Raw genomic sequence first — 21,499 nt, 5'->3', positions numbered from 1 at the left:
ATTGCTCCCTAAGCAACAAGCTGCCAATATACCTTCCTAGAATGGTCTGTGTAAATTTACCACTCAATTTTAATAATCATGATATGGTAATTGGTAAGAGCCTATGTATTGATAGTTGCTTCTCCACTCCCATGCATTTGGTAGAAAATACCCAGATATGTCATAAGAGTTTGATTCAGGCGTGCTCCTCATATGTAAAACTCACATGGGAGCAAGGTGAGCAGAAATGAGAGGGCTACACCCATCGCTTTCCAACTCAGGGAGTACAACTATGTGAAGTGGAGGATTCTGAATTGTGCAAAGAGCTTCCATGAGTAGAGGAGGTCCCTTGCTCTACAGGACCATCCTTCATAAGTTGGAAGACGACGGGAATAGTGACACAATGGCACAGCCTAGAATGCTTAACTGCTTGCATTGTAGGGTTTGCATATGAGCAGAATGCCCAAATAGAACTAAGATTCTACATCTGTCCTGGACAAACTTGCTTCTTTTAAAATGGTCTGTTTCTCTACCATAGTCCATTTTTGCAGGTGTTACAGGCAGAAATACAATTAAAAAATGAGTGCATCTACCTCATAAGGATGTAAGAATATAAGCTTATCAAAATCAATGAGTTGCAATTCAGATCACCTATCCCAAAATTGGCATTTCAGTGTTATGCTCACTCTAGCAGCATTGGGGAACCTCAAGCTCAATAGCCAAATGTGTCCTCTATGCCTCTCTATCTGGCCTCTGTAGCACCACCCTGTTCCCAGGCCAATCCTCCCTACCAGCCCTGCTTTGCACCCCAATGAGTGTTTTTGCCTGCCTAGAATGTAGCCTTGAACTCTCATCTTGTCTTTTGCTTACCTGGATAGAGTGGTGTATGTGGAAACTAGCCTACTAGAAAAAGTGAGATTCACTGCTTGGCACACTTTTGCCTTTGGCCCTACATATCCCTGGCATGTGGCCCTCAGAAGGTTGTCCAGAAGGGAATATGGTCCATGGGCTGAAAATAGTTCCCCACCCCTGCAGTACAGCTTGCACATCAATGAGGAGGAAACCTTTCAGAGAGGTAATGGCATTGTCTCCCATCAGTTGCAAGTAAGGATTGAAGCACAAAGGTTTGTTAAATCTATTGCAGAGTTCTTTCCTGGGAATTTCACTTACAATGAACTATAGACTCCATTCCTACCTCTTCTACTGGTAGCTCCTTCAGTTTAGGCAGTGAGTTGGAAAGCAATCCAACCAGAAACGGAGTAGGGCAGCAGACAATGTCAATCATGGAAGAAGGCAGGACTGGAATGAATGTGTGTTGCCAGGAGAAGGGGTACAGCAAAGCCACCACCGCATGAGAGCAGCTGGACAAGGTGCTGAGGACAAAACAGAATGGACATTAGCATGTACTTTAACAAACAAACAAAACTTTCTGCTTGCTTCTTAATAAAAGTCGGGACACTTCCAGTTAAATCACGGGGTTAAATCACATACCAGCAAATTCAGGTTGCACACTTCCCCAAAAGATGTGACTTTCTACTATAAGGAAAGGGACAAGAAAATGCACTGGAAAATATGGGATAACATTTACTTTTGTGCAATGTCATCTAACCTCCCCACAAACAAATCAGAATGAGTGCTCATTAAATAGCTGGTGTCACTGAAACTCCCTGCAAACAAGTCTGGATGAACACTCAATAAACCAGTTGTCTGGAAGCACACTCAAAGAAAAGAGAACACCCTACATTCACGCACCACAAAATGGTCTTCAGGATGACATTGCACATTATCCAAATCCAACCTTTCCTGCTTAGTCAAAAGTCATCACCAGTCACCAGTTTATGGAAGCCCACCTGGTGTAAACCTTGCCAGAGTTTAACCCCTGGCAACAATTATATTGTTTCCCTAGACAATTGGATAGCCCCAGTGATATGATAAACTGTCCTGCTAATCTGTTTCTAATAGGCTTATATGATTTTATTATTGTATTTTTAAACTTTTCTTGCAAATTATTTCAGGACTTCTTCTCTTTTAACCAGGAAACAATGTATAAATTTAATAAACCTAATTAGTAATACAGCAAAAGAGTAAAAGAAAAAGGGAGGCACAGTTCAAAATATATCATTGAAACACTTTAAGAGCATACTATATTCTAAGAATCACTTTCACTAGTTCAGGATCCTTTATAGTGTATCCAGATTCAGCTAGAGAAAATGCTGGCCAAACAATAAGAGAGTGGACAAATTTTGTTTTTGAAAAGTAAATCAATTAATTACATATACACTTCAACATTTTTCAGGGGAAAGCAATGGAACAATTACTGTATTGAGCACAGCTTTGGGTTAATATGGTAAAGGAGTGAACCCATTCAAAATCAGTATCTGAGAACAAGATTCTAGCTACCACATGGTACGCCAGCTTCCCTGTTATGAGCTGAAACTAATCTGCCAAAGTTGGCAGCTCTAGTAAATGACAGGATGATTGTTTACCTACTGTTTACCTACTGGATTAAATTACGGTATCCTACGGAAATAGTCTGAAGCTTTCAAAGTTAACACTGATTAGTATCCCGACTAGGTTAAATCAGTCACTAAGCTGATAGCCGTGATAGGATTTTTTGTCTAGTCTTGATAGGATTTTGTTGTTGTTTGGGAGTGAAGAAAGCATTGGACATGTTACCCATAAATGAGGGGGAAAGGAAGCATGAACCTCACTTCCAGTATAACATGTAATGGAGAAATTGCACATCTCCCCAGAATGAGATGTATGTGCTTCCAGAAGTGGAGCAGCCCATACATCTTAATACATGAATTGCCTGTCGATCTTAAACCAAAAGTGCAAAGAAGTGTTTGCTATCCCCACATGCTCTCACATAACATATCACTGAGGTCCAGTGCTAAGGGCCTTCTGGTGGTTCCCTCACTGCGAGAAGCCAAGTTACAGGGAACCAGGCAGAGGGTCTTCTCGGTAGTGGCGCCCGCCCTGTGGAACGCCCTCCCACCAGATGTCAAAGAGAAAAACTACCACCAGACTTTAGAAGACATCTGAAGGCAGCCCTGTTCAGGGAAGCTTTTAATGTTTAATAGGTTATTGTATTTTAATATTCTGTTGGAAGCTGCCCAGAGTGGCTGGGGAAATTTATTATAAAATCATCATCATCATCAATCCATTCAGCTAGTGGTTTGTCAAGGACAATTGCCACTAAGAACATTGAGAGGAGGGTTCCTATTGCCCTGCTTCCAGCAGGGTCACCTGCCACCTTCAACAGCTAGCCTGACAAACCTTTTCCCAGTTTGAAGATGCAATCATCAGGGAAATTATGCCTGTTGAATTTCTGCCTGCCATGCAGATGACAAAGGAATCCTACCAAGGATAAACAGTGGGTAATCAAGGCTCTTATTAGCTTAACGGCTGATGCTTTCTATTTCAAATTGTGCAGCAATTTTCATTATTTCCCCATTCAACTAGCCTCCTCCTCATACAAACCCATATGCTGTATATCCCTGCTTACATTTTTCACACCATCTGTAAGCAATGGAAGAACACCTTGTCCTTGACCAGCACAGCTCAGTCTGAGAACTGGAAAGCCACAGTTACTGCTGCCCTTGACTTTGAGGGCAGTTTCATTTGTTCTCAAGTTCTTCCATCTGCAGGATATGCTCCATCTTCAGAGCACTTTCCAATGAAAGGCACTTCAGAAACCTCTGTGCACTCAAAAAAGCCCTCGCTGCTATGCTTTGCTATCACATTCTTTGGAAATCCCCTGCTAACAACATGCTTTTACCCAGAGTGCCTTCCCAGTAGTCTTCTTTGGAAGGCTACAATCAAATAGCTTTTTTTGTCCAATCTGCTTTAGGATAACAAAAAAAGGAAAGGACTTTTATTTCAAGAACCACCACTTTAACTTGTGATGCTTTGTGCAGAGGTGAGGGTGGGGATTTTTTCTTCCCGAAGTTAAGACAGCAACACTCGTGCCAAGATCTGAGCAACTTACGATAATTTTTAGTCACAGTTAAAACTTGTTTAAGCAAATATGCTTGAACAAGTTTTAACTGTGGTGAAGGTTAGCTCAAATGTCATGGTCTGGATTGAATTCCAAGTGTGTTGTCACCTTAAGTTTGTGAAGAAAGTCCCTCACAAAGCTTTCTTCCACAAGAATACTTTTCATTTCAGAGAGTTATGAATTCACTAAACGAGTTTTTACATGAAAATGCTGTGTGGTCAATTAACCATTTATTTATTGACATGCAAGGCCTTTTCAAGACCCTAGATGGCATCAAACTTCTGTTTGAAGACTCCTTTGCCAACTCTCTAAGCAAAAAACGATCGAAAAGACCACACAAAACCATTTGCTCAGCAATAGCAACTGGAGCTATGTGCCGACAGGAGAGAAGCTTCTGTGTGCTAGGTTGTAAACTATGCAATGTCACAGTAGAACTCTTAGAGGCACATGTCAGATTTCTCCAGCAGTCATAGTGCTTTTTCAGACCACAAAGGCACTGGTGTGCCATGCGCTCATGAACCAGATGAGAACTGTGCTGATCCAATGTATTTAAGGGAAATCAGTGGAGGACAGCGACTATTACTAGTTCCTGATGGGAAATGCCCTGTCAGAATCTTGTGCAGTTTCCAGCACAGATGCCAGCAACTAGTTATCTAGCAATGATAAAATGACATTTGATCCAGCTCTTGGTCAGGAAGGGAGGACTCTTAGCTCAGTGGTAGGAGAGGTTAAGCCTGGGTGGAATGAGGTTGAATTTTAACAGGGAGAAATGTAAAGTATTGCACTTGGGCAAAGAAAATGAGAGGCACAAATACAAGATGGGTGACACCTGGCTTGAGAGCAGTACATGTGAAAAGGATCTAGGAGTCTTGGTTGACCACAAACTTGATATGAGCCAACAGTGTGACGCGGCAGCTAAAAAAGCCAATGCAATTCTGGGCTGCATCAATAGGAGTATAGCATCTAGATCAAGGGAAGTAATAGTGCCACTGTATTCTGCTCTGGTCAGACCTCACCTGGAGTACTGTGTCCAGTTCTGGGCACCACAGTTCAAGAAGGACACTGACAAACTGGAACGTGTCCAGAGGAGGGCAACCAAAATGGTCAAAGGCCTGGAAAAGATACCTTATGAGGAACGGCTAAGGGAGCTGGGCATGTTTAGCCTGGAGAAGAGGAGGTTAAGGGGTGATATGATAGCCATGTTCAAATATATAAAAGGATGTCACGTAGAGGAGGGAGAAAGGTTGTCCTCTGCTGCTCCAGAGAAGCGGACACGGAGCAATGGATCCAAACTACAAGAAAGAAGATTCCACCTAAACATTAGGAAGAACTTCCTGACAGTAAGAGCTGTTCGACAGTGGAATTTGCTGCCAAGGAGTGTGGTGGAGTCTCCTTCTTTGGAGGTCTTTAAGCAGAGGCTTGACAACCATATGTTAGGAGTGCTCTGATGGTGTTTCCTGCTTGGCAGGGGGTTGGACTCGATGGCCCTTGTGGTCTCTTCCAACTCTATGATTCTATGATTCTCTTGGCAGAGCAGGGACATGGTTTGAGGGTACTCCTGTTCCTGCATTCCCAGGTGTTGTCCAAGAGTGCCTTTGCCCAGCTCTGGCAGGTGTATCAACTGCTCTTGTTTTGGGACTTGGTCTCTGTACACAAGCCCGCTGTGAGGCCTGAGGTGGGAGTCTTGTTAGAATAACATTATAAACTCAAACAAAAAAGCAGCCAGTCCCTGGCAGGGACCCCCAGCAAGCTTAGCCCTCCAAGGCCTGGGGCAAGTGTACCTGTCTCCCCCCGCCCTCTCTCCACAGGCCTGACTACACTACTGTAAGACGCTCTATCTGCGGGTAGCTCAAAGTGCAGTTGGTAGAGCATGTGACTCCTTTATTACCTCAGCTGCAGTGGCAGCCTGTCTGTTTCTAGACACGATCCAAAGTGCCAGCTATTGGCTTTAAAGCCCTTTAAACCTGGAATCAGGTTACCAGGAGAGGTGCTCTTGGGTGCTCCACTCCCATTCCAAGCACACCTGGCTGGGAGACATGTGAGGACTTTCTCAGTAGTGACACCCACTTTCTGGAATTCTCTGCCTTGGGGGACCCACTTGGTTCCTTCTCCAGTAGCATTTCAACACCTGCTGAAAACATTTCTGTTTAGGCAGCCTTTGGCCTACACGTTTTGTTAATTTTGCCAGGCCTCTTCTTTCCCAAGCCTTTGGTTTTGCTCTTTTCCCCCTCCTGCTCATTTGTTAGCTTCTCAATTTGTTCTTCTGAGCCTTGTTACATGTTTTAAGCACCCTGAGTGGCTCAGTTTTGAACTGACAAGTAGTAGATGAATATTCTTAACAAAAACAGTCTTGTTGCGAGGATGGAATGGGGAAGGGGAAATCCATACACACCACTTTGAGTCCCTTGGGGAAAATAAATACAACAAATAAATATAATGTAAGATCTAGCAATCCCTCAATAACCTGGGAACACCCTTGCCCAATGGATTTTCCCACTCTGCTTTAGTAAAAAAGGCAGATCCGTCTCTACTGAAATGGATTTGGTACCACACAGGGCTCCGGGTGAAGGCAACTGACTTTCATGACCTTGCCTAGCTACACAAAGATTAATGCTGCCTTCTTAGCAAACATTTCCCTCCTAGTACTGTTATCCAACATGTGATGTGCTGGCTTTGACTCTTATCTTGCTGAATAGTGTATTTGATTTAAAAACAAACAAAACACCACCATCTGATTCAGGAAAAGAAAATGTGGAGCATGCTTCACAGGCTTCCAGGCATAATCCTTTAACCCGCTTTTAATGACTGTGGAAGTTTCAAGTGTAACTGGTCAAGTCAATAAGCAAATGGAACTAAAGTGAGAACCATGTTAATCTAAAAGCAGGAACACAAACATTCCTTAGTGTTCAGCACATACTCCTTGCTTTCTATAGAATGCCCTTTTGTAACCTGCCCTCCTCTTGAAGGCAGGGCTGTGATGTAAATCAGAAACAACATCCTCTCTCTCATGGGCAATTCCCACGCTTGGGGAACTTTTTGCTTTGGGCCACTTCACTAGATCTCCCCCCCCCCCCCGTCCATTAATTGTCCAATGCACAGAGCCACTGCGAGACAACTGGGTAGCAAACATGTGATCAAAGGCAGTTTTATACATGCATAACAACTTTTTTAATTTTCTTTTTTTACTTCCAGAGGAGTAGTTGCATTAGTTGACTGCAACAAAATGAACAAAGATTTACATCTTAAAGATCAACAGATTTATTGCAGCATAAATTGTTGTAGGCTGGAGCTTATGAATGGAGAAATGGATTTTGGTTCATGAAAGGTTCGACACAATAGATATGATGGTCTTTAACTTGCCAGAAGATATGCTGTTGCTTTCTTTGTTTTTGGTTTGATAAGAAAATAGGTTAGCTAGATTGGAATATTCAGATCTGAGTAGCTTGGCAGATGGTTTTGTACAAATCCAAGATTTGTATTCTTTGGGCACATCTGCCTGGGAGCCTTCCAAACTGGTTAGCCTAGTACTTAGTACTAAACCAAAAAGTAGCAAGAAAAGAAAAGGGTACTCTGTTGTACAGGTTCTGCACGTTCCTTTATGTTGATTGTGCCATCCAGACAGACAGCCTGGCAACAGTTCTCCAGCCAATATTGCCGCCAACTGCAGAGTCCTCTCCTTCTACTTATTGGTTGATTATGGAAATAACCTTGCTGCATTAGCATCTTTTACACATATCATTAAAAAGAAAACAGGACTGGTAGGCTGAATTGTAACTTTGTATGCTTGTATGCCTCTTTAGCATATCTCATAGTGAGTACCTGGACTGAATGTCTTTTTGAATGGAGAACAAAGATCTTTTTGTAGTGTATAAAACTGGAGACATTTGAAACTCCATTAACTTGGACAATTTAACTTATCATGATACTTAGCTATACTTGGTTGTTTATATTGTAAGCATAGAAGTCATGGGGCAATTAAGAAGGGTGTGTGTGTGTGTGTGTGTTACAGGTGCCTCATGCTGGCATAGTCATGGAATAAACATCTAGCCCAGGTGTAGTCCAATTTATATGCGCAAACTGAGATGTGGTTGGAGCCTGAACTGCCAGCGTGCATTACAACTCACTGTCAGGCCACTTTTTCAATTTGGGTCCTCACCAAAAGCTGAACTAGGGCTCTTCTCAGCAGGTCATTATATGCCAATTGCCATTTTGCAAACCACCAAAGCCTTCCTAAAGTGGGCTGAATGATGGGATATAAAATCATGGTCTATGGTTGTGATGAACTGCTCCCACTGCTTCTTCACCACAAGCACATTTTGAACTGCAGTTGAAAACAAGCGGTTTCCAAGTAGGCTTACCAGGGATGCAATTGGTCTTCAAGTATGGGTCTTTCACATGAAAATTCATGTGCAAGAATTTGTTTACAACTGTAGTCCAAAGGGGATGCCAGCTCAGGCGATCTATAATCCGCAAGCCACTTAAAACCATGGTAAGATAGTCAGCATCAGTTCAGTGTCCTGAAGTTATGTCCAATTTCAACTTAAGGCAGACATACTGTAGGTCTAACTTCTAATTCTGGTCCCATGGGACACCAGATTAGAAGCATGAGACCCATTGTTGTTTCTTTCTGTACTCAAATTGTAAAAATGACATGCCATACATATTTTGTTAAAAAAAAATGCTTCCCCTTGAAAATATCAAAATAAGAGCATGAGTCATTGTTGCTACCCATGAAAGAAAAAATGTCAGTTAAAAAATGCTGAGTGAATAGCTGTAACCGTGAGAAAAGTCCCCAAGTTACAGAATATGCTAACATATGCATTCGGGAACAATGGTGATATTCAAAGTCAAAGAACTGAATGCACAGATTAGGAGAAAACCACAGCAGAAGATGATGGGACGGCATTTACAGGAATCTAGGATACTCGGGGATATTTAATGGATAATGTTTCAGATACGGGGTGGGAGAGGAAACAAAAGCTGAATATTTCACAACACAAAAGGATTTTTAAGAGCAACTAATTGTCATGCGATATGTCTCAGGATATAATGCAAGCATGTGTTGTAGGCCACTTCATCATCCTGTGCGTTGTTGATTAGGGCTCTACTTCTGAGTTTTGTTGCAATTAAGTTATTCCCTTGCTGAATAGTCGCAATAATCTGGACAGGCAACATCTGCACACTACAGCCTACCAGCCACATGGTCTCCTAAGTGCTTACCAAGTTCACTATTTCTACAATCCTAGATGGGCAAAGCAGATAGTTTTATTGTGCTGCTGGTGACCTGATGAGCACGGTTGGTGGGCTGCATTCCACTTGGTGGATTACAAATTTTGCATCCAGCAGTGAATTGCAAAGGGGACTCTAAGATCTAATTTGCATATTTTATCTGAGAATTACTTTTTATTTTGTGTAATAAGAGATTTTGGTGGATTTGACCATGGTTTTACTGCATACAGTGTATGTAGCAACTTCTCTCTCTCTCTCTCTCTCTCTCTCTCTCTCTCTCTCTCTCTCTCTCTTTCGTCTTCTTTCTTTGGATGTTGCCATGGACTTCGGCTAGCGCAATAAAAAAATTTTTTTTTAAAAAGGTTGTGCATCCCCTGCCAATTTGTTTTTCTAAGGATTTTTGTTGTTTTGATTTTTACAAAACAGGGAATATATGAAAAATGCAATCTTTCATACAGGCAGGGGAGAAACTATGGCCATTGTCACTGTATACTGGGTATGGATACCAGGTGTTGGCCGGGCCAAGGACTTGAAGATCCTGGCTACATTATACTGAGACTTAGGGCAATTCTACAAAAAGGTCATGATCCTAAATTCAATCCATTGTTTCACAAACTGAACAGCCATTTTGATGTCCTAAGAGACCCAAACTGCTTGTGTGGGCATTTGGAGCTCCAACGGTGGCCCCACAAACAAACCTCTATGACAGGGGTCAGCAAAGTTTTTGTGGTTTGGGTTAGTTCATGGTCCCGCAGACACCGCAGTGGGCTGGAGTGCACACGCATGCGCAAACACTATTTCCGACGCTCCTTCTGGCGCGGAAGAGGCGTGCACAGCTTCCCATTGGCTGCAGGAGCTTCCTGGCCAGCATCGCAGAAGGCAGTCCCCGCTCTGCTCCGCGCCGGTTTAGTGTGGCGCACGGGAGCCAACTGAGCATGTGGCAGGGGTCCATGAGCCGGTTAAACAACCCCCATGGGCCGCTTGTTGCCCATGGGCTTTAGGTTGCCGACCTCTGCTGTATGCTGTCAAAAACTCCTCATCCCCACTCAGCCTCAATATTCTTAATCAGGTCTTTTCCCCAATCTTCACTGAGTGGCTAGAAGTGGGGAAGTAGAAAAAAGTCCTCCTTCCATTCTGCAAACAAGGAATCATCTGCGTTCACACACCCATTCCATGCCACCTTAACCAAACAGAATGCAAACAGCAGCAGCCCATCTGGCAGTCAGACAGCAGCAGATTTGCTCTGCATTTTGCTTTGCTTTTTGGATGGCCTGGGGATTGGGGGCATCCGAATTCACTCAACAAAATATGTGGGATGGGTTCCAGTTGAGGGAAAGGTCATGTGAACAACACCTATAAATTCTGGACTCAAACAGCCACAAACTCATGATAAAGTCCAGTGAGGACAAGCCCTGATACAGCAGAAACATTGTTGGAGTTTAACCAGCCCTATGCTAAGATTCCATCAGTAAATGATTTTGAGCAAAGCTGAATGCTTGCAGGGCAGGCTGAAGTGGTCTTACATGAATTGGTATGCTGGCTTGATCGCAGGAGTGAGCTTCATGTGACAAACTGCAGAGCACAAAGGTCTGGATGATAAAGCTGGGGTAGGGGGCATGGAGTGAGGAGGAAGTACATACTTTCCGCATCACATCAGCCAATTATCAACTATCCCCTTGTACAAAACGGTTTTAACTATGGCTACAATGTAAAGAATAAACTCCCAGCTCCTTCATCCTGCTACTAAGTATTTCCTCCCATGAATGTAAGCCAACATAAACTTCACATTGAAAAGACATGAGTCATGTAGAAGGATTTATCTTGTTGGGCATTGTGCACAAAGGATTTAGCAAAATCAAATGTGCTGTCATGCTTGGTGAGAATTGTAGACTTCACACTATAATAATAATGATCTCTGAAATTTCTGTTATGGTTCTCTGTCATCATGTAACAGAGCTTCTCTACTGGGTTACATATGCTATTAACAATGACTTTCATCACTGATTTGCAAAGACACCAGCAATAATGAAATTATTTATGAGGAATTTATGAAACAATTGTTGCCTCTTCGCAACCTAGAGTGTATTGCAAAGAATACACAAGTATAACAAAATGAATTTTGTGAAGCATTCCCACACAAACAGCGACCAGGTAATGACAAATGAGGGGACCAGAATCCAACACAGTGGCTGCACAGGTGTGAACCAATGATGTCACCAGCCTGCATGGAATCTTAATTGCCTTTGTGCAGGTAGAACATTGCAGCATTCTCGTCACCATTCAGCAGTAGCAGCTGGTAAATACACGACTTATCTCTTGGTCCTTGTAGCTCAGTACTGTCTACACTGGTGGTATCTCTCCAAGGTTTCAGACCACTGCAGCAGAGAGCATTACACTAGTCCAGGGGTAGGCAAGCTAAGGCCCAGGGGCCGGATGCAGCCCAATTGCCTTCTCAATCCGGCCAGCGGATGGTCCAGGAATTGGCGTGTTTTTCATGAGTAGAATGTGTCCTTTTATTTTAAAAGCATCTCTTGGGTTATTTGTGGAGCCCGCCTGGTGTTTTTACATGAGTATAATGTGTGCTTTTATTTAAAATGCATCTCTGGGTTATTTGTGGGGCATAGGAATTTGTTCATTATTTTTTTTCAAAATGCAGTCTGGCCTCCCACAAGGTCTGAGGGACAGTGGACCGGCCCACGACTGAAAAAGGTTGCTGACCCCTTCTCTAGTCCTTTAAAATAGCCTGTGGCATTTCCCATCTTCTTCCACTGCATAGCGCCCTCATGCCCATACATACGTTTTGCGATGATTTATCTTTTCCTTCCTGTTTCATTTAGCTCTCTGCACTTTTGCTTTCCGGTACAGTACTAGAGTGCACATCACTGACGTAAAGTGAAAAGAGAAACATGTGCATTTCCCCCTGACCAATACATCTATTTATTACACTGGGAGAGCATACTTCTTTCCTCTTGGTGAATCTAATTCAAACACTCTTGGAAAAGCATTAATGGGACACAGAGCACTTCCACAGGGCCATTTATTGTGAGCTCAATGAATCTCATGCACACACATTTTTCACAACATCCTCATGACGTTGTCCACACCCAAATGCTGTTCCATATTTTTTCCTCTTTTAATCTGGATTGACTATCTTGCCCTGTTTTCTTTAACATCAGAATTTTTGTAGAACCAGTAAATCCATATTAAATAGAAAAATAAAATGGGACAACGTTTTGATGAGAATGACATGTGAACACTGCACAAAACTTGCATGTGTAAGCAGCACCAAGTCCACAACTGCCTTGTAGAAGTGCTCTCAATAAGAGTTGTCCCCACCCCCAATTACTGGTTAATAACCACAGAGCCTAGGACTTGCTGATCAGAAGGTCGGCGGGGTGAGCGAGATGAGCGCTGCAACCCCAGAGTCGGTCACAACTAGACCTAATGGTCAGGGGTCCCTTTACCTTTACTTAACCACACCTCTACATAGAACGAACCAGTTCATGCAAGCAAAAATGTGTGGTGCTGAAGCTATTCAATTCCTTTTCACTTCTTCAACTTCAGAGGATAGCTATAAAGAAGTAATAAATTAGATCTTTATAACAAAAAGGGGGGGACCCTATGAAAATCACATAGACAAATTTTGTGCTCGAGAGCACCACCTGGTGAGGCACCTTTACAACAGAGTTACAACGATATAACTGACTGAGTGAGTCCCCAAGTTTCACACCTTAGGCCAGTGCTTCCCAAAAGTTTTTCTCCCACAGACCACTTGGAAATTCCTGGGGGTCTTGGCATGTCATTTTTTTTTCTGCCTGCTGTAGCAATTGAATGGGCTGTGCTAGGCGCTGTATAATTTCCACTTGTATTTTTTATTGCTTGCTTTGTTTTTTATATTGTATTTTACTGTATTAGAATTGTAACTGTTTTCACAGACACACTGTGAACCACCTGAATAAAGCTCAGTCTGTAGACCTCAATTTGGGAATCCCTAGCTTTGGGTAACACATAACACGTAGCATAGTATTACAGGTTTATTACTTTATAAAATGATGTGAAAGCACTCAGTAAAAGTGTAACCTCAAGTCAATTCCATTTTTTTTAATGAGAAGGGAGACAGAATGACTGGAAGTATCCCCAACTAGCTTTAATGAATGGTTGTACAGTGGGCAGCACTATGCTCATAGCATTATATTTAATTTTCAGCCTTATATTTAATTTTCATCAGGGAAGTTCTTGGGTGACTTACCTGAGTTTATCTGCTATGAAGATCACTCGACGTTCCAACAGGAGGGAGGCAAAGATTCTGATGATTTGTCGTATACTCAGACACTTGAAAAGACACTCAAAGTCCACATGTTCCAGGCGTGAGTCCATTGGCCTTCGGAGTTCTATCACCTGAATGCATTCCACAAACACAAGTCATGTTCTAACTGGCTTGATTATAATATGGACATTATGCCAATCTTGCATCCTGACTTTGGTTAATTATTATGTGGAATTTGAAAGTAACAAAACATTTCTTGGATTGTCTGCCCGGTTTGGTAGCCTTGAGAATTCATGTCACCTTTTATGGTATTTTTCCCAGGAAACGTTACTTTCTGCAATATGCAGAGAAGGAGAAAGTGCGTATTTTGCCTAATGTGTGCTTGACATGAAGCTGATGTTGGTATTGGTTTACTATTATTTATTATAATTTATTTTATTACTTATTAGATCCCTGTACTGTCCTTCATCCAAAGATCACAGGGTGGTTTACAATATAAAAGCACAAAAAGCCAAGTACACAGAGTGAAACTGACACCATTCCATCATTCATACACTACAACGTAAAAAGAATTAGCTCACATACAGTATGTTATGAATGCAGGAATTATCTCTTGCTTGGCTAGCTTCATGACTATGACAAAAGTGCAATGACACTAATTTGTAGGCTGAACTATGTAGCCTTTTAATGACCAAATATAGACAAAATTGTGACATACTTATATACAGTACTAAACTGTTGCAACATGTTGGTTATAATTTTCAATCCTTGCCTGTGGTGACTTGTAGCTTCCTGACTTAACCACTAGGGATTAGTCAACAAGCGAAAACACCTTGAGACTACTCTGATGGCTAGCTTGCTGACCTTGTGATAAAGCCTGCTGGTGTCATAATTTTCATAGATAGAATTAAGTTTAAGATACTAACGGATGCGAAAGAAAGAGGGGGCTTTGCCCTGCCGGACTTAAAGTTGTATTATGAAGCCGCAGCTTTTTGCTGGCTAAAAGATTGGCTACTTCTGGAAGACACGGACCTGTTGGATTTGGAAGGCTTTAATAACACATTTGGATGGCATGCATACTTATGGTATGATAAGGTTAAGATTAATAAGGCCTTTAAGAACCATATTGTCAGAAAAGCAGTGTTTAGTGTATGGACAAAATACAAAGACTTATTGGAGAATAAAACTCCGAGGTGGCTGTCACCCTTGGAGGCTAAGGCCCGAAAAAGACCCAATATGGAGGCCAACTGGCCAAAGTATTGGGAAATATTGGAAAGAGATGGAGACAATTGGAAATTGCAGAGTTTAGAGAAAATGAAAGATAAAGTGCGAGACTGGTTACACTATGCTCAGATTAAAGAAGTGTTTAAGAATGATAAAAAGCTAGGGTTCCAGGTGGAGAGATCGAAACTGGAAACAGAACTGTTAGAACCTAAGACTAAAGTATTGTCAAAAATGTATAATTTGCTGCTGAAATGGAATACACAAGACGAACTGGTTAAATCAGCAATGATAAAGTGGGCGCAGGATATTGGGCATAACATTATGTTTGAAGATTGGGAAAGGTTGTGGACCACTGGGCTGAACTTCACTGCATGTAATGCTCTGAAGGAAAATGTAATGAAAATGGTATATAGATGGTACATGACCCCAGTTAAGTTGGCTAAAATATACCATTCGTCTGATAATAAATGTTGGAAATGTAAGGAAAACGAAGGAACATTCTTTCACCTCTGGTGGACTTGCCCTAAAGTGAAGGCCTTCTGGGAAATGATATATAATGAGCTGAAAAAGGTATTTAAGTATACCTTCACTAAGAAACCAGAGGCCTTCCTCCTGGGTATTGTCGGCCAGAATGTGTTAAAGAATGACAGAACATTTTTTATGTATGCAACAACGGCAGTAAGGATACTGATCGCTAAGAACTGGAAGACTCAAGATCTACCCACTCTGGAAGACTGGCAGATGCAGCTGATGGACTATATGCAACTAGCCGAGATGACTGGCAGAATCCGAGACCTGGGAGAGGAGAGGGTTGAAGAAGACTGGAAGAAATTTAAGACTTATTTACAAAAATATTACAATTTGGCGGAATGTTAACAAAGATGCCAGAGTAGAAACAACTGTCTACCATTAAATTATATTTTATATATGAGATTAACTAAACTTATTGGACTTAGGTTTACAAACAAAATGATAATTTGCTTGGAAAAGTTTTATCTTTAATGATGTAAGTGGAAGCAGAATGCGTGAGGGAGTCCATAGCAGAATGAAAAGATGTTATAAAAAACGAATGTTGTTTGTTTAATATGTATTTGTATGAAAAAAAACCTTAATAAAAATTTATATAAAAAACAACAACATAATTTTCATAGATAAAACCAAGACGCCCTATAGCATAGAATCTGTTAAACAAATATAAATTAGATTCCTGAAGCAGTTACGCACATACACACACCAAAGTAAATTGCCTAATGAAGCAGCTTCCCAAAAGAAATTTATTTTTAAAAATAAATCCACAATACATGTAACTTCCAGAGCTGTGATAGCTCTCTGTGTTCTACCTTCTTTCTCTCTATTTTACTGTTTCAGAGAAAGAGAGAGAGAGAGAGAGAGAGAGAGAGAGAGAGAGAGAGAGAATGTGTGTGTTAGGGTTTTACTTGAAAGTTTAAGGTTTCTTTTTACCTCATTTCCAGCTCCAGGCAGGAAAGTCTTGACTTTGATTGTCTTTCCAGGTGCAGGAAAAGGAGACTCCATCAGACTTCTCATAAATGGATAAACCAGGGCAGCAGATATTCCTCTTCTCCTTTCAACTTCATCCAGTATCTGATCCATCACAGTCAAATGCAGAATAAAAGAGAATAAAAGAGAAGCTGTGTCTTAATGACAACTTACACATGTATGCTATATTGACTCTACTCAACCAAAGTGCCAGTAAATCAGAAATTTTGCATTTTGTCCATTTATTTTTTTAAAAAAATAACAAACAAGCAATATCCAACTTTCTTTTTCCAGAAATGTCATTTCTCGGACTGAAGCCTTCCAGTTGAGTATTGACTCGATCTAAACGTACTTCTTTGAGAAGGACTGTCACTAACATTCCATCTAAACAAGGAATCTCTCAATGACACCAACGCTTGAAAGATAACCTGGAATTACAGGACCTTGGCTGCTTTGCAGCACCACACAGATAATGGTCAAACAGAGGGACTGTAGCTAATCAGCACAGCTGGACCAAGTAATGTGGGGAGACAATAGGGGTCATAGGGGTCATAAGCTGTAGCCAATGTTTGTTCCTTGGCCTACCACTTGTTCATTGTCTGGCAGAAATAACCCATGTGCCCAGGTTCAGGTGCAACACTGAGCAGAACCATGGCAAAAAAAAAAAAGTGTGAAAATGCAGGGCCAAAGGAGGAGAAAAGCAGTCACAAATTTCTCTCCAGCACTTTGCACATTCACATTAAGCCATAGTCTTTCAGGAGCAGACAGTAACAGCACAAGAGAGTTCAAATTCCCTTTGAGTAACCATCATCAAAGTTTGAAAACTTTCTATATCTGAGAACCCTTATAGAAAGGAGAATAATGCCTGTGATAATATAAATGAAGAACCAGTTTGCTGGGCTTCTATCAAAAAGTTTCGGCTTTACCTTCTGGCATTTAAATAGCTCAGGTAAGTCATTTACAGTTTCCATTAATAGCTGAACTGCAAACGGGAAGCTTTTTTTGCAAAACTTATCCATTTCTGAGGCAATTTGATGTTGATGTATAATGCTGCAGTAGTCAGACCACTACTGTCTACTGTCCTACTGGCAGCTGCTCTGCAGCAGAAGTCTTTTTTAGCCTTGCTTCCTGAGATTATTTTATTGGAGATACCAGGGCATGAATGCAATGCCTTCTGCATGCCTTTGACACTGCTATTTAGATAACTCCCATTAACACATTTTAAACTTTCTTTGATGACAGAAAACAGCATAGCCTAACAGAATTCACCCATGCAATGATCTTGATATGAAGTTATCTTTTATCTACAGGTGCATATGCATCCTGAACTTCCAAGTTTCAGCAACTTTTGGTGAAACAGGCCTTGGGGATGGGAAGCGGAAAGGAGGTATAATATGAACTGGGAGATTATCAAGCCTGGCATCAGTATTTTGGGTGTGCGGGGGGATTAATGGAGACTGAATACAGGGGCATGTGGGCCATGAGGATTAGATATCCATTGGATAAGGTATTCCCTGTATTTGGCAATAAACAGATACTGGGTTAGTGTTATACTGGCTCATCATTTCAGATAAGTGTGCCAAGAATTACAGCTTAGCCAAAAGTGGCTTTAGAATACAATGGACTGAGAGGGAGAGTGCCAATACCGACAGACACAGATGTTTTTCAAATTGAGATGCACTTCAGGCACAGAAGTAATAAAGCATTCTTTAATAAAGTCAATAACAGAGATGAACTGTCCAGCACAGTAATTCTAAAATACTGTTATCGCCAATCAAACAAAAAATTCCTCTTCTTGACTCATTAAGTGTGAAAGTTTTCTGTGAGCAGCTAATGCAACAGCAGTGCTTAAAAAAACCTCCAGCTTACCTTGGAAAATAAGTCAAAGCAACCCAGGCGGCTGATCACACAATAGACTTCAGGTAAGCGTGGACCTTTTCCACTTGGCTGACAACAATAGTAAAAGAAAGAAAGCAGGTTTAATTGCATTTTAAGCCACTGATATGATTGTGCCATTGGCCACTATTCTAAACATGAATCTTTCCTTTCACCACCAAAGTGGTCAAACTGTTGGGAAATCACCTTATTTTCCCGAAGGCTGGAACCTCAAGATATATTTATCCATTCTGGAAACTGCTGTGCAATGGACACACTTCCCCATCATCATACCAAATCAAAGTTTTGTTTTATTTTAAAGAAACCTCCAGCACATTTAGAATTTCTGCCATTGATGTCGTTTTTCAATCATATATGAACTGAAGCCACCAAGATCACTTATGAGAAAAGTTGGGGGTGAGGACCATTGAGAATGCGACCACTAGGGCCAGCCCAATACATTTTGCTGCCTGAGATGAAGGACAAGATGGTGCCATATTCCATGTACTGAAGCCAAGTTGACTGGCAGTTGAATCCTGTCAACAGGATAGCGTTTTCCACAGCGCCCAAGGCCTCAGACTAGATTATGGGGCCAAGGTAAGGCTATGTGGCAACAAAGATGAATGATTGGCTGGAGCAGGCGTCAGTATACAGACAATCAAGTAATGTTGCTGCTGCTCCCATTCCAGTACCCAGTGCCTTTTTTCAGGGAGTACTCAAGGGTACGCAGTAGCGGCACATCTTTTTGTTGTTGTTAAAAAGTGTGGCACTTCACACTCTGCCCACCCCCAATCCCTCTCACTACCAAGGAAATGTAATAAGTGAATAGAAAGAGAACCTACCCAGTTCATGCTGACAAAATAACCACATGCACACTATATAAAGGGAACATAAGTTTCATCACACCTCTCCCCCCCCCTTTCTTCCCCAACCCTATGCTGTATACAATACTAATGTCCCATATCAAATGTAACTGATTTGTAGAAAGGACTTCGCAATCTGAAAAAAGAGACAATGCACGTAACTGTTGTAAACCAAGAAAACTATTAATTAAAAAAAAAAAGTTAAGTGAGGCACTTGCTGTAACAACTTCATGGTTGAAAAAAGTGCTGTCAGAACCTAGGGCCTGAGGTGGTTACACCTCACTCTGTCAAATAGTAGGACTGGCCTTGGCCACCACAAATCTTCCCACATGAGTCTGCTTACTACATCTATCGGGTGCCTTGCAAATAGAAAGCAATCAGGAAACTAGCCATGACCTGGGTGGCTTGACAGTGTCCTCCATAATCATGTAGACATTCCTTCATTATGAGTGTTAAAAGGCAGTTAATTTGCAGTTGTGCTGATGGTGTGAGCACATGCTCCATATTAAGGACAAAACAGCAGTGCCAGTTCTGTGTACCTAAGGTCCTTCCATTTCCAATCGAACCAAAGGAGATGGCAACATTTAAAAATCCTGGTTGTTAACCCTATTTTTATGAGGCTTTCAAAATATTTTCTGCAGTTAACGCTTTGCTGTTGAGCTGTTTGCGTACAAGTCACAGGAAACTGCAGATTAATGTTCTAATCAGAGAATGACTGGGCTGGTCAGCAGGTGTGTGTGCTTCTGCGGTTAAAATCGTGAAGATGCAGTGAAGTTAAGTGAACACAGATGAGTCTATTTCTGGATCAAGACCTGCTGCTCAGCAGACGTCACATTTCTGAAAAGGCAGAATCCTTCTTTGTCCATATTAGGTATAAAAACGCCTTCTAAAAGCATCAAGTGATTATATCTAGCATGTGGGATTTGGGTTAAAATCATTGTGTCAAATCTGCAGGAATGCTGTAGCCATGCCAGGCCTCCTGGACAGCTACCAGCTAAAAGCTGTCTTGCTGGCTGCCAGTAAAAACACTGCATTCCTGGGTCATATATAATAGCAGGAACAATAACGGCTCACAGTTTAGTCAAAAGCTCCGGCCTTGTGAAATATTACTCCTGGGGTCTTTTGCTGCTTTTTAAATAACCCTTAAAGGCTACAGTGTCACCAAGTTTTTTAAAAAAACCATTGAGCATCTTCACTTTCCAAACCTCTCTTGCTTCATGTCCTTTATTTCAGATTTCCCTTTTCTTTTTACCAGCAGCAGCGACTTCCTTTGTGCTAACAGATTGCAGCAATAAAAATGGAGCCCCTCAGAGGTGGAAAGTTTTTAAGTGGCTGGAACTCTTCTTTCTATCAACTCTTTCCCTGGTGTGCGCATGCATAACCTTTCAATTTCCTTCAAACCTCCAATTATGAAAAAAAAGCCCCAGTGTTAGTACAAAGCTTTTTACATCTGTGGCAGTATTCACGTTTGAAATAAAAATCATTGAATTTTGAAATTGTTTTCTAATATACTGTAGCGTGTGATTTTAAGTAATAGCTCGAATGTTAAAGATTCCTGTTTATTTTCCATTAGAGTGTGTGTGTGTGTGTGTGTGTGTGTGTGTGTGTGTGTTGATTAGTTGAAGATGGAATCAAGCAATACCAGGAGGGCCACAGGTTGCCCAACTTTGGTCTATATGAATGGGTAAATCAGAGGTGGATTTAGGGGAGCACCACTAGCTTGGCTGCACTCAGCGCTGAGCCTCGGGGGCACTGCAGCTATGATGTAGAATGGAAGATGCGAAGTGAGGAAAGTTCCGATTTTTTGGTGTTACACAGGGCATCGCTGAAATTTGAGGCCCCAAGGTCCAGTGGCGTAGCGTGGGGGGGTGCAGGGGGGGCCAGCCGCACTGGGCGCAACATCTGGGGGTTAGGGTTAGGGGGCACAAATCCACGGGTTAGGGGGTGCAAATTACTTGCCTTGCCCCGGGTGCTGACAACCCACGCTACGCCACTGCCAAGGTCCACCACTGACTAAATGCCCCAGGAGCAGGTTGTCTCAGTGCTAAGGGCTGTTATGCAAAATTGTAAAGATCAGAAAGTACCTATCATCAAAGCCAGTTTCATGTCCCTGTGAACCGCAACCTCACTGCAGATTTGTGAGTCTGAAGGCAGTCTTAAAAAACAAAACTCCCCAAGTATTCAAGAAGACTAAAGGTTGTCAGCCTAGCATACACATCTCTAATACAGAACTCTGAAAAGAGAACAAAAGGCTTATTTGGGCCTCAAAACACTTAGGAATAGCTCTTAGGTGGTACTTGCCACTGTTTTCAATTTTCAAGCATCAGTGAATTATTTCGCACTTCTTTTGAATATCCACATGGGAATTCTGATAAAAGAGTTTCAGATTTAGCCATATATAAGGGCATTTGAATGTAATTTCTAATAATCCCAAAGAGTGACATCTAGAATTCAAACTTCAGTTTATGGAAGACATTAATGCCAGTGATCAAAATGCACTTATAATATAATGCTTATTTAAGTGAAAGAAACTGTGGATGTAGCAATGTAATGTGAACATACTGT

General features: G+C 41.6%; 1 protein-coding gene across 6 annotated transcripts in view; it reads right to left on the bottom strand.

Moving 5' to 3' along the window:
- Positions 1-21,499, bottom strand: part of DENND2B (DENN domain containing 2B) — a 158,711-nt gene that overhangs the window by 6,332 nt on the left and 130,880 nt on the right. For all 6 annotated transcript variants that reach the window (XM_081918166.1, XM_081918165.1, XM_081918168.1 and 3 more), the window contains 4 exons: positions 18,066-18,143; positions 16,161-16,301; positions 13,458-13,606; positions 1,175-1,352 (listed from right to left, as the gene is read on the bottom strand). In XM_081918166.1, coding sequence (XP_081774292.1) covers positions 1,175-1,352; positions 13,458-13,606; positions 16,161-16,301; positions 18,066-18,143 — 546 coding nt within the window. The remainder of the gene's footprint in view (positions 1-1,174; positions 1,353-13,457; positions 13,607-16,160; positions 16,302-18,065; positions 18,144-21,499) is intronic.

This window comes from Podarcis melisellensis (genome assembly GCF_964234715.1).
Source record: "Podarcis melisellensis genome assembly, chromosome: 1".
In the NCBI taxonomy this organism is placed as follows: Eukaryota; Metazoa; Chordata; class Lepidosauria; order Squamata; family Lacertidae; genus Podarcis; species Podarcis melisellensis.
This window is presented reverse-complemented; position numbering and strand designations above follow the sequence as displayed.